General features: G+C 40.4%; 2 protein-coding genes across 2 annotated transcripts; one reads left to right on the forward strand and one right to left on the reverse strand.

Moving 5' to 3' along the window:
• Positions 1-281: 281 nt before the first annotated feature.
• LOC115729161 (2-succinylbenzoate--CoA ligase, chloroplastic/peroxisomal) lies at positions 282-4,590 on the forward strand. The gene is made up of 10 exons (XM_048285148.1): positions 282-619; positions 977-1,049; positions 1,640-1,809; positions 1,915-2,045; positions 2,568-2,665; positions 2,840-3,033; positions 3,172-3,299; positions 3,434-3,816; positions 4,012-4,226; positions 4,395-4,590. The coding sequence occupies exons 1-10, from the start codon at positions 420-422 to the stop codon at positions 4,522-4,524; spliced, it is 1,722 nt and encodes a 573-aa protein (XP_048141105.1). The 5' UTR covers positions 282-419; the 3' UTR covers positions 4,525-4,590.
• Positions 4,591-5,422: 832 nt separating this feature from the next.
• LOC115729162 (cyclin-B2-3-like) lies at positions 5,423-7,410 on the reverse strand. Its single transcript, XM_048285136.1, has 6 exons — positions 7,247-7,410; positions 7,062-7,154; positions 6,476-6,724; positions 6,273-6,371; positions 5,997-6,175; positions 5,423-5,873 (listed from the first exon to the last, which is right to left on the reverse strand). The coding sequence occupies exons 2-6, from the start codon at positions 7,146-7,148 to the stop codon at positions 5,675-5,677; spliced, it is 813 nt and encodes a 270-aa protein (XP_048141093.1). The 5' UTR covers positions 7,149-7,154; positions 7,247-7,410; the 3' UTR covers positions 5,423-5,674.
• Positions 7,411-11,639: the final 4,229 nt, after the last annotated feature.

Raw genomic sequence — 11,639 nt, forward strand, 5'->3', positions numbered from 1 at the left:
CACATGCGTACCAGCTTTGGGATTTTTTTGTGATAAAAAAATAGTTTGGGTAAATTTGTTACGGATGTACTAGTTTAGGATTTTTCGTGATATTAACTCTATTAAAAATTGTACACGTCATCGCTGGCTAGCAAAGTGGATTGAAATGACATAATTGTAAATGATTTAGGACTTAATTGATAAAAAGAAAAAATTAGGACTGAATTAAAATAATTATAATATGTTTAGTACTCTTTGGTAATTACCTGATAATGATTTTGTAGATAAGACTTGTCTTTTCTTCGTCTTTGTCGTGAGCTTTTGATTTCCCATATCCACGGGCAACACCAGTCCACACATGACGCGAACCCCCACAGTTCTCCAACACCGACGCAACACCCGCGTTCCGAGTCCGCCTTCCCGCTCCGAGCGCCAAGAGAATGGGCCATTTCTCGGAGCCACATATATGCCAGTGCTTGAGCCGCATAGCCACCGCGAGGCGGGCTTCCGCGGTCACCGTCGCCGGCGGCCGCCAAATGACCGGACCCCAGTTCGTAGAAGCCGTTTTAAGGCTTGCTCATGCTCTGCTTCGGCTTGGCCTGAAGCCCGGTGACGTCGTCGCAATCTCTGCATATAACAGGTCCATCTTTTCTTCACTTGTGTAGGTATCGTAATTCTTTTGTTCAGCATTCATTCGTAGGAGGTGCAGATAGTTCAGCAGATTGTCTTATCCTCTGAGTTGTGTATTGAGAGAATCTTGCTACCAAAGAATGTCCGTGTCCTGTCATCGAGTCCCAGGAAGGAGTTATCAAGTACAATGTGTAATGAGTGACAGACATCATTTTCGATGAATCAGGTAGAGAGCCCTCGAGATGAGTTATGAGATGACTAGAATCAATGTTGCAGAACCGATCATCAGCTTCGCTTCTATCACTAGTGTGAGCTATGATTTGTTCTTTCCAATTTTTTCTCACATTTCATGGTTTTCTCATGTTAGTGACTGCTACTTGGAGTGGTTACTTGCTGTTGCATTCGTTGGAGGGATCGTTGCTCCTCTAAACTACAGATGGGTGAGTGAAGTTTTGCAGAACTAATGAATCTAGGGGTTGAATCTTCTGTATCTGCAATTATACATTTGAAGGCATAAATTGGATAGGACGGAAGTTCGTGGTTGCCATTGGAAAATAACTTGTCAAATTGTAGGTACATGGTGGCTCCCTGTGACGTGACATCTGTCCATCATGAGCTGATTTCATGACAATTTTAGTATGATGAATAGCTAATCTTTTACACGCTTTACCTTTTGAATGCTCAAGCTAAGTTTTAATTTGGCCAGCGCATTGTGCATTGTAACCAAAAAGCAAGACATACTAGAATTGTTGCAAGTTGTGCATGTGAAGTGTAACCGAGGGTCATGACCACGTGGAAGTGGAAAAACAGAGGATGATCAAGTTTCTGCATCTTATTAGCCTGGAGGATAAATTAGCCAATCTTAGTAGCTTAGTTGCCGAAATTGGCAGATCTCAGTGACTTAGTTCTCTCTTTTGTCAGCTAGAAAATTGAGGAAGTATGGCAAACTGCTACAGGTCATTATGGTGATTGTTTTATGATATGTATATCTAATTGATGGTGTTAATACATTCTAAAATCTTGATTGTAGAGTGCAAATGAAGCTAGATCGGCCATGTTAGCTGTAAACCCTGTGATGTTGGTAACAGATACGAGTTGTATCAGTTGGTATTCTGAGCTCCACAGGGATGGTACACCTTCTCTAAAATGGCATGTTTTCTTGGACTCTCTTTCTTTGCCATTTCCAAGAAATGGGAAATGGTGAGTTGCTTTCTTGAAGTCCAAAGTAGTTGTTGGATGAAAAAAGGTCAATGTTACCCATCATCCAATGTCAACATGATGATTTTCTTAGTATCATAGAACCAGCCTTTCTTTTCATGTGCTAGTTTCAACTATGGGCATGCTGGATCTGCATATGATAACTCCTCCAAGTCCCTTTTCAACTGCTGACTACGTTTGGGCTCGTGATGGTGCCGTTATAATATGCTTCACCTCTGGTATAGTCTTTACTTCCTCTTATTGCCAATAACGAGTAGTCCTCAATGGGTGATTTAGTGTGAAAGATAGGTCTTTTACTCTTTAATGAAGTGATAGATCCTATTTAGAGTTGTGTAAGGTGCAAGCACACACATACACCCGCAGAGATATGAAAATGGCGCTTTTGTCCATCTTGTTACCTACTTCAAAGTCTCAGTCATACGAGATGATACAGAATGGCTCTTTTTTGGTTTGACAACCCACTCATAAGTTTCAATCATATCCGATTGGCCATAGAGTAAATCATATTACATATCGTAAATATATACGGCTTCCTTTGGGTTGATCACCTATTGCTTAAGATATTTTACTGACCTTAGTTCTGAACAAGACTCCCTAGAAAAAGCTTCCTTTTCCGTCTTTCTTGGCAATTTATTTAGGGTCCTCAAATTTGAGGATTACATTGTGTGATATTGCTTCCTAGGTTCAAAGGTTGTCTTTCATTTCTAGATGTTTAGTTTTACTGGGCTTATTGGCCTCAGGTACTACTGGGAAGCCAAAAGGAGTTGCCATAGGCCATTCAGCTTTGTTCATACAATCTATGGCAAAAATAGCCATATGTGGTTACAGTGAGAATGACGTATGCCCTTTCCAAGTATCTTCTCTTTTTTTGTCTTCATGCTTGGTTGGTTATCCGAAATTCTATAGTCATAGTCAAAATAAGTCTCTAGTGATTGTTTCCATATTTGGAGGTACACAGGCAATTAGTCAGAGTAATAAGACAAGTAAATCTCTTTTATACAATTTTTTGTAGGTTTATTTGCATACTGCTCCTTTGTGCCACATTGGTGGTCTCTCATCAGCCATGGCAATGTTAATGGCTGGAGCTTGCCATGTCTTAATACCCAAGTTTGAAGCTAAATCAGCCATTGAGGTTATAGAGAAACAGGATGTCACCGCTTTGATCACTGTTCCGGCCATGGTCGCTGATCTAATATCCTTTCTCAGGTTATCTACAAAGAGTGATCTTTAATGAGCAATGTAAATACAAAATATTATGTGTAGAGAGCATCGGCCAGTTACGTGATCTAAGTTCAAAGTTATGCTCTTCTAGTGGTACTTTTGCTTAACTCCTAGTTTCCTCAGGGAGAAAGGACCGTGGAAAGGAAAAGACTGCGTGAAAAAGATATTAAATGGTGGCGGAAGTTTGTCAATGGATCTCATCAAAGAAGCTGGCAACTTCTTCCCAAGAGCTAAGATTCTCTCGGCATATGGTGTGCATCTTCTAAAGCATATATTGTGTTCATTTCACTATTTCAATGCTAGTTGGAGTAGAACCTGCTAGCAATGTGCATTGAACTCCTATGTTCATCATACTAATTTTTCTTCTTTGTTTTTCAATATGCAGGAATGACAGAGACTTGTTCTTCACTAACGTTCATAACTCTGTATAGCCCACATTTCTCGTTTTCCTCCCAGCCCCTTCATTTTCATGTTGGAACAGATCTCAGTTCCATTCAAAGACCACGAGGCATTTGTGTTGGCAAACCTGCTCCACATGTTGAATTGAGGACAGATGGTGATGATTCAATGGGCATTGGGAAAATTCTAACCAGAGGCCCTCATTTGATGATTGGATACTGGGATCAAGTTCGGTCATCAGTCTGTAACATTCATTCATGGTTTGACACGGGTGATGTTGGTTTCATCGATGGGCAGGGTCAGGTGTGGCTCATTGGTCGAGAAAGTGGTCGGATCAAGACTGGGGGAGAAAATGTTTACCCTGAAGAGGTAATAGAATTGGCTTAGAAATGAAAATTTTCTTTTTGACCAAGCATAGATTTGTTGATAGGTTCATATGTGATACAAATTTTTCTACGTTTTCAATGATGAAACTGTTTTATTTTCTCAAAATCATGGTTAGCTAATATGAAAATATGTACACCCTCAGAGCATTTTCTTGGGACATGTTGTTTCACGACATAGGTAGAGGCAATACTGTTCCAACATCCTGGAGTCGCTGGAATCGTCATAGTGGGAATCCCTGATGCACGCCTGACTGAGATGGTTGTTGGGTGTATTCGTGTGAAAGAGAACTGGCTTTGGTCTGATAAAAGCCATGAACTTGGAGCCGAAAAACAAGAATGTCTGTTGTCTGATGAAATTCTTCGACAATACTGCAGAGATAGGAACTTAACAGGGTATTGTTCTTTCAAAATCTCCAGCTACTTTAACCCTAAAAACTCTCTCTCAAACACAATCCATGCACACAGCCACGTGAACTTCTAGGCATATGTTGATTGTTTAATGTTGTATCCATCACTATCGATCTTCTCAACCAAAATAACATACCATTACTTTCTTTGCAGGTTTAAGATACCAAAAATTTTCATTCCTTGGAAGAAGCCTTTCCCAACAACTACTACAGGAAAAATACGAAGGGATGTAGTTTGCCAGGAAGTTGTTTCTCATGTTCGGTGCATCCGAAGCAATTTATGACCGCTGATATTGTGACTTCCCAATTGATTGGTGAAATATGACATGACTGCACTCTGGTTCTTATCATGCTTGAAATATCCAAAAGATTGACATAAGTACTAACCAAGTCCTGAGCCTTGAAACACTCTGTTGCAGACAAATTCTGCGTCAATTATTTGGAATAGGACTTTCCATCAGCTGTGAAATTTTGGAAGAAAGACAGTGGGAAATTGAGGTTTTCCAGTCATCGACTCATTGGGATCGGGTTTGAGGAGGCTCATCACTGCATTTAGCAGAGTTCAAGGTGCTTCTGTCAGTAAACTGTCCCCATGCAAGTAGTGCCATTTTTAACTCTAGGAACTAATTGTTTCTGGCTTCAAATTCTTCTTGCTAGCAATTATGCAGACAAGATTAACTCTGAAAATGATTTGATAGACTTGTGCATTAGTGCGCTTTTTGTGAGTGCACAACAGACTATTTAGCAGTGAGTATGAGTAGAGGATTACATGTCAGAAGCCCTTCGCCTATTTTGTTTCTGATCTGGATGAGCAATAGAATACCAAGCTTTACTTGTTCTGGTCAAAAGATGCTCAATGACCGATTTTAAACCTTTCAATATTTCCTCCTATTGTTTATATTGCTAAAGGTATGTGACAACGTCTTTTTGAGGGGGTCATACAGCCTCGTAAAAACAGATTTGAGCTTCCTTTGGTGCATGTCAGCATTAAGAAATTCAGCTTTTTCTCTTTTATTTTCCACATTTTGACAGACTTGTTTATGAACTTCACTCATTTCATGTAACTTGTGGCACAGCAGTAGATAATAAGACCTTACATGGTATCATTGTCAGATTTTCGTTTTGTTTTGTTTTGTTTTTTTTTTTTTTTTTTTTTTGTGGGGTACAAGCGAAGTATATGAATAGCACAATCAAAGAGCTCATCTGCATAACCATGTACACCTTCAAAGATTCAAAACAAGTTCACATGAATTGAATACTACACTAGCAAGGTATGTATTTTCACAGCCGAGAATCAGCAACTTTCCATTCAAGGGCTTTGAGCTAGCCGACAGGCTCGAAATCATCAGTGCAGTACCAAGACTTGGCTATTCCTAGAGATTCTCTAAAACCAAAGAATCGCTTGACAAAAATGTGACACCAAACAGTATGCTGTTAGAGGTCTCTCAGGACACAAAATTTGAACAAACAGGTAAGCTTGAGGACATAGGACAAGCTAAACTTGGTCTTCAAAAGTAAACGAGCTGGTTCAGCTCTAGCTACACAGTCGAATCTCCTCGTGTGGTACTTCTTATAGACACTCTTGACACTCCTTGCCTTTTGATGGGAAGTCACCATCAGTCTCGAGCATTCCCTGTACCAAGGAAATAGTAGCCAAAAGGAAGAAAAAATCCATAAGATTCCCAAGTCCCCGAAGCGTATAAACATGGGGATGAAAGATGTAATAGACAATAAATCGAAGTCTCTCGCTACTTACAAGATATGGTGGGCACTACAACCAGTCAACCGCTCATAGATTTTACTGCACGGCTTACACCCTTTAAAAGTGGCATGTGCGGCGTAAATTGCAGTGGCAGCCAATATTGAAGGGCGAAACTTGAGCATTTCACACTGAACTAGGCAGAGATCAATGAAGAAAAAGGACAAGTGCTTGATCTGGTTGGGGGTCGAACAGAAAGACGAATCATTTTCTACTAATGTAACAAGATCAATTCATAACGACAGCAAATAACATTTAACAGATAACAAGTACCTTATCATCAGATTGAGTTTCCTTGAGGAACTTCCACATGAAGGTGGACGGAGTTGGAATTGACAATTCACATTCTAAGGTGTTCAAGATCAAGTCCTCCTGCATAATACCAAAGGACAAATTGAATTATGTAAAGAAGAAAAGTTACTGGACAAACAGAAGCAAAATAATGAAAGGGTATTTTGCTTCTCTCTAGAGCCTACCATTTGTATAATCTCCTGTACGGAGCACGAGATCTCCTCCACAGGGCAGGAAGTAAACGCTAAGTCAGAAAATAAATCGGCACAAGGTATCGATCCTCTTGTTCCAGCATACTTAACAGCCAATTGCAGGGCAGTTACTCCAACCAAACTCACTTTCTTCTTTTCCACCGGATGAACAGCCAAGAATCGGTCGAAAAGATTGATGGCGAGATATAGAGCGTCAGTTGGGAACTCGAACACCTTGTGTGCCTATTTGTTCAGTGCGAAAGTCAGAGAAATCGCCAGTTTTTTTTTTAATTTTTTTCACAGCTGTGAAATAGATTCCCAATTTCGGGGACCAGCAGAAATGTCATGAAAATCCATTATTGTAGTGCAAAATTGCAAAATTTCATCAATTATCGTAGTGCAAACATTAACAATTTTGTGACTGCAATTTCAGTGCAGATCTTGCAACAATTCATAGCAGAAATGTCATGAAGATCCTCTTGAACTCAATGTATTATTCTAGTCCTACGTTGAACAATACTGTATAGTAACGTGAATCAAAAGTTACAATCCAAGAAATATAAAAGGAACTCCTTAGTACCTCAATCAACCACTCGACAATATACGCTCTCAACTTCTCATCAAAATCGAGCTTCAGTCTGGCGATGTAATTGGGTTTTATGCACATAGATTTCTGCACGGAATAGAACACCTAATTCAGTGACTCAGCACAATTTCAGGGTAAAGTGATAGAATTGGATCGTAATCAGCCTATAGATAGTTTACCTCTTCCGATTTGTAGAAGGCGCATATATCATCAACGTATCGTAGGCTTCCATGGGAACATCCGCGCGAAAATTAGCGTCATCTTCATTGCTCTGAGAAGGATAAGCATCATATGGATTGATATCACGGCTCGACTCCAGAGATGGATCCTCTGCTTCACTACCTTTAACCTGCAATGGGGGAAAAAAAATAAGAGAATGCTCGACAAGCCGGTCACACATTATTTGAAGCTCTGAAATTTTACATCCAATCCATGAAACCTAAAATTCGGATGCACCGTCAGAACAACACGAGATGGATCTTGTTGGCAATATACTTAAATCGGCTGGATTTTTCTCTTCTTCAGGAAATTTATTCGGATAAATTTTGACATTGAGCTGTTGGACACTGGTCAGAAAAATCATGAGAATGAGAAAAAACAGAATGACCAAGACAATAATACCCTTTTGGAAACTGAAATCAAAGGAGAATTTGAAAAACGATGCAAGAGAAAAGGAAAAAAAGGGGAAAAAAAAAACAGAGCAGTGCAAAAAAAGACATACATTCTGATGAAGATGCTCGATTCAGGGCACAGAAAAGGCATGATCGAGCTCCTGAAAAACTTGCGAATCCGCTTCAATTTACCACCTAAAGAAGAAGAAAAAAAAAAGAGTCAACAGCAAAATCCAAAAGCAAAACCACACAAAACAAAGGAATCGACAAGAAAGAAAAGAAAGACGGATGTGGGGATTTTGAACGGCGTTAGTCTTACACTTGATGACTCGGATGCCGCAGACAAGCTTCACTGCGATCTTCTTCATGATCAGACAAGAGGAAGATGACCCAGTCGGAGAGAGAAGGAGAGACACACTCTGATCAAGAGGAGATTTGGGAGCAGCAAGAATTTACTCTGGGCTCCGAGAGAAAAGTGATCGCAGCAAGAGAGAGAGAGAGAGAGAGAGGGAGAGAAAATTGAGACAGAGTGAGGAAGATGACTTACGTAAGGTGCGACGAAGAGTGTAGGAAATAGGAAACTTGGGACCTCTCAACCAGGTTCTTTCTCGTTGGACAACGGCACTTTTTCCCGCTAAATCCTTCTCTCTCTGTCTTTTTCTCTCTCTTTTCGATTTTAATCATCTAATTGCGATCCCTTTAATTGTTTTCGAGGTGCCAAATTTTCAGACGTAATATTTATTCTAGGATTTGTGAGTGAGCCTGGCACAAGATTCACTATAATACATTACAACCAAACACAGAATTCATGTTAATTACTAATTGAACATGGGGTTCTCAACAGATTCACACGTTTAGGAAACTTGGGAACTCTCAATTAGGTTCTCTCTTGTTCGATTTTTTTTATTTTTTTTTTTTTTGGTGACGATAGGCGGCCCTCAAATTTCATTTAGTAACAACGAAGGACTAAATGAATCTTAAAGGATATTTACGGGTTAGACGCTCAGTTTTGAGGAAGGTAATATTTAGAGATTCTTAGAAATTTAATGTTTGAGAAAGTGGGGGAAAAGCATTATTCCAGTCTTTATGTCAAAATTATGAAAGTAGCGATGATGAGGTTTGAAGCATTTGACTTTTGGAAATACTTAAACCGAAAATGAACATACCTTGTCCAATGCAGACATGAGCAAAACAAATGTTAACCATAACGTAAATAAGAATATCTCTAAGAAAGACAGATTTTGGTTGGGCAAGTGATGGAGATTGAGAGTACTGGATTTTACGTCCTCTTTTTTGAGTGGGAATATCCAGAACTCTTAAATAGATCTTCAACTCCAAACCCACCATTTTATTTAAACTCTTGAACCATGATATGAAATGAGTCAACAAAGCCTAAATATATCACAAATAAGATTTTTAAAATAAAAAAACTAGTGGTAAAGTACGTGCGCAAGGACGGGCAGCTTTGTTCGATCAAGGGCTGGGCCGCAAGGGTCCTGGTACTATTTAGGTGCGAAGAACTCCGGAGGTGACTGCAATGAGCAGAAATTTTAGTCAATCGGGGGTATATGGTTGGAAGCCAATTTAAAGTAACCCCAATTGCTCCTTCGGATCACTAAAGATTGTTAAGGACTCAAACATACCCCATTGTATTGTTATCAACTCACATAGTCGCACCTACCAGTGATAAGACGACTACTCCCTGCATGCCACCAAAGGGCGCTATTTAACGCTTTAGTTGGCCCAATACAAGAATGGCAGCCCTTAGACTCTTAAGGCTATTAGCCGTGGACTAGGGCCTCGGGAGACCCCTCTATTTGACTAACATACCCCCTTTTGTTTGATCTCCCCCCATACCAGGGGCTTCTTAAAATGGAACCCTGGCATAAGCTTCTTCTTGTGATGACACTTGGGATCAAATCATTGGAGCCGGGTGTGGGCTAGAATACCCACCTTGGCTCCGTTGGACTGATGCTGGACTTGATCCCACAAAATGTTGGCATGGCTAGTGCTTAGGAATTTCATCTTCACACACCTCGGATAGTTCTTTCGGGGCCTAACTTGCACCGCTTTCAAGAGCTGGCTTTCACACTCCTCTTAGTTGATTAATCGCTTGATCAACCACTCTGGCCGTAACGGTCAAGGTGAAGTTCATTATTGATTTTAGGTTCTAGTAAAGGGGATGTAAGAGTGAGTCTTCGACTTACTAATTCTCAATGCAAACGGTCTACCACTTTCTTTCTCTATCGTTATATACGCAATTTCCCTATCTAATGAAGAATGGGGAAACCGCTCTCTGGACTCGGAGTTTTAAAGTCTTGGTTAGCTCCAAACCTTTCCAATCTTAAGATCTTAAGGACACGTAGGGCGAATGGAATGCATTGTTAATTCCAATGTTTAGTTGGATTCCAACCCGTTTTGGAATCAGTGCCTATATACACTTATTCAGGACTACATGCTGCCTCCCCACGAGGCCAAATTCAAGATCTCCGTTTTGGAGAGAAAATTGGAACAATTATTTGGTGATAATGCCACGAGCTCCTCCTTACCAACCCGTGAAGGATTTTGAGGTTGGACCAGGTACGAAGAATGAATCTCTATCTGTGCACGGAAGTTGTTGGCCGGCGGCTGCTCAATTGTTTTAGTGTTCATTGCTGAGTGATCGCTTGCTATCGGGCTTGGAAAAGTTGGTCCGGAAGCAAAAAGACTTTTTCAAGGAAGATTTATGGCTCTTCGTCACCCTGGTTACGAGCCAACGGTATACCTCCTCTTTTCCTATGGTCATGCGGCTCTTCCTGCCTATCTTTGTTACTTTATGTAAGTGGCAGTTCTACTATTTTCCGCAAACAGGGATTTCAGATTGAAGAACTATCAATAGGGTGGCACAGGCAGGCGCTGGTAATTTTAGATCTGGGATCCATCAGTCCAGTCGAACATGCTCCCACAGAGATTAAAAAATTCCCAATCACGATCCTTGCATATCAGATCATCCATATAATATACGAAAAGAAAGATTTTAGTTAGGCAAGTGATGGAGATTGAGAGTTCTGTTAGGGGTAAGGGCCGCCAGCTTCTGCATCAGCGATTGAGAGTCTTCCTACTGTAGTTTTAGGTCGAGGGGACGTGGAGAAGAATGAGGGGCTTTGCGCTGTAGGCAAAGATGAGTTTGATGTGGGGGAAAAGGCGAATGATCTGCCTTGGAGTCATAGATACCGCTCGGACTGCATTCGATGTGGCTGTACGTAGAAATACTTGTCCTGTTTGTCGTGATGAACTACCCACTGATGAATCTGGTTATGAGAGTAGACGGATGCTGCAGATAGTATTTTGGGCCAGGTCTTTGTTAGATTTCTCTATCAGCTCTCCCACACTTTCACGAGTTCTCTTAAGTTTTCTTAGTTACCTCCCCCTTTTGTTTTTACTTGCTTGATTACAGCGAATTCTAGAAGAACTTTTCGTAGGCTGTTTTTGGGTCATTCATTTTGTGCAAATCACGAAGAAAACATTTGAAATGTGCAGAAAATTTTTTGAACGACTTCTCCATTATTATAGGGCCATGAATAGTATGATGTCCAGGGTTTGCCCTGCATTTCTCTTTACCTCAGTTCTGTTTGTACTTTGTCAGGCATCCGCTGATTAAACCGAACTGGTTTTCATGGTTGGGTTTGGTTCGAGAATACTATTTCAAAAGAATACCACTCGAACTGCATTAGACTTCCCTGTTGGCGACCTTTAAGCGTGTGAATCTGTTGAGAACAGTCTTGAACGTGTCATGCATAAGTTGTGGCTGAACTGGTCATTTGCTTGATAAGGTGCTCATGTATCAGTTTATGAAATGCATAGTACTTTAAAGGTTTGAGTTTGTTTGAACATACTCTATTGCAAATGCTCTGTTTCTTGTGATCATCAATCCCTGGTTCAGTAAGTTTACAATTGTCTTGCTTTACTTGCGTTTGATGTA

This window comes from Rhodamnia argentea, chromosome 9 (genome assembly GCF_020921035.1).
Source record: "Rhodamnia argentea isolate NSW1041297 chromosome 9, ASM2092103v1, whole genome shotgun sequence".
NCBI classification, from domain to species: Eukaryota; Viridiplantae; Streptophyta; class Magnoliopsida; order Myrtales; family Myrtaceae; genus Rhodamnia; species Rhodamnia argentea.

Bases quoted from the DNA above. Each gene is read 5' to 3' on its own strand.
- LOC115729161 (XM_048285148.1), top strand. From the start codon at position 420: ATGGGCCATTTCTCGGAGCCACATATATGCCAGTGCTTGAGCCGCATA. The intron at 2,666-2,839 runs GTATGCCCTTTC...AATTTTTTGTAG, and splicing joins GTGGTTACAGTGAGAATGAC to GTTTATTTGCATACTGCTCC. The intron at 3,817-4,011 runs GTAATAGAATTG...TTCACGACATAG, and splicing joins AAAATGTTTACCCTGAAGAG to GTAGAGGCAATACTGTTCCA.
- LOC115729162 (XM_048285136.1), bottom strand. From the start codon at position 7,148: ATGTGCATAAAACCCAATTACATCGCCAGACTGAAGCTCGATTTTGAT. The intron at 6,725-7,061 runs GTACTAAGGAGT...CTGAACAAATAG, and splicing joins TTGTCGAGTGGTTGATTGAG to GCACACAAGGTGTTCGAGTT. The intron at 6,176-6,272 runs GTACTTGTTATC...ACCCCCAACCAG, and splicing joins AAACTCAATCTGATGATAAG to ATCAAGCACTTGTCCTTTTT.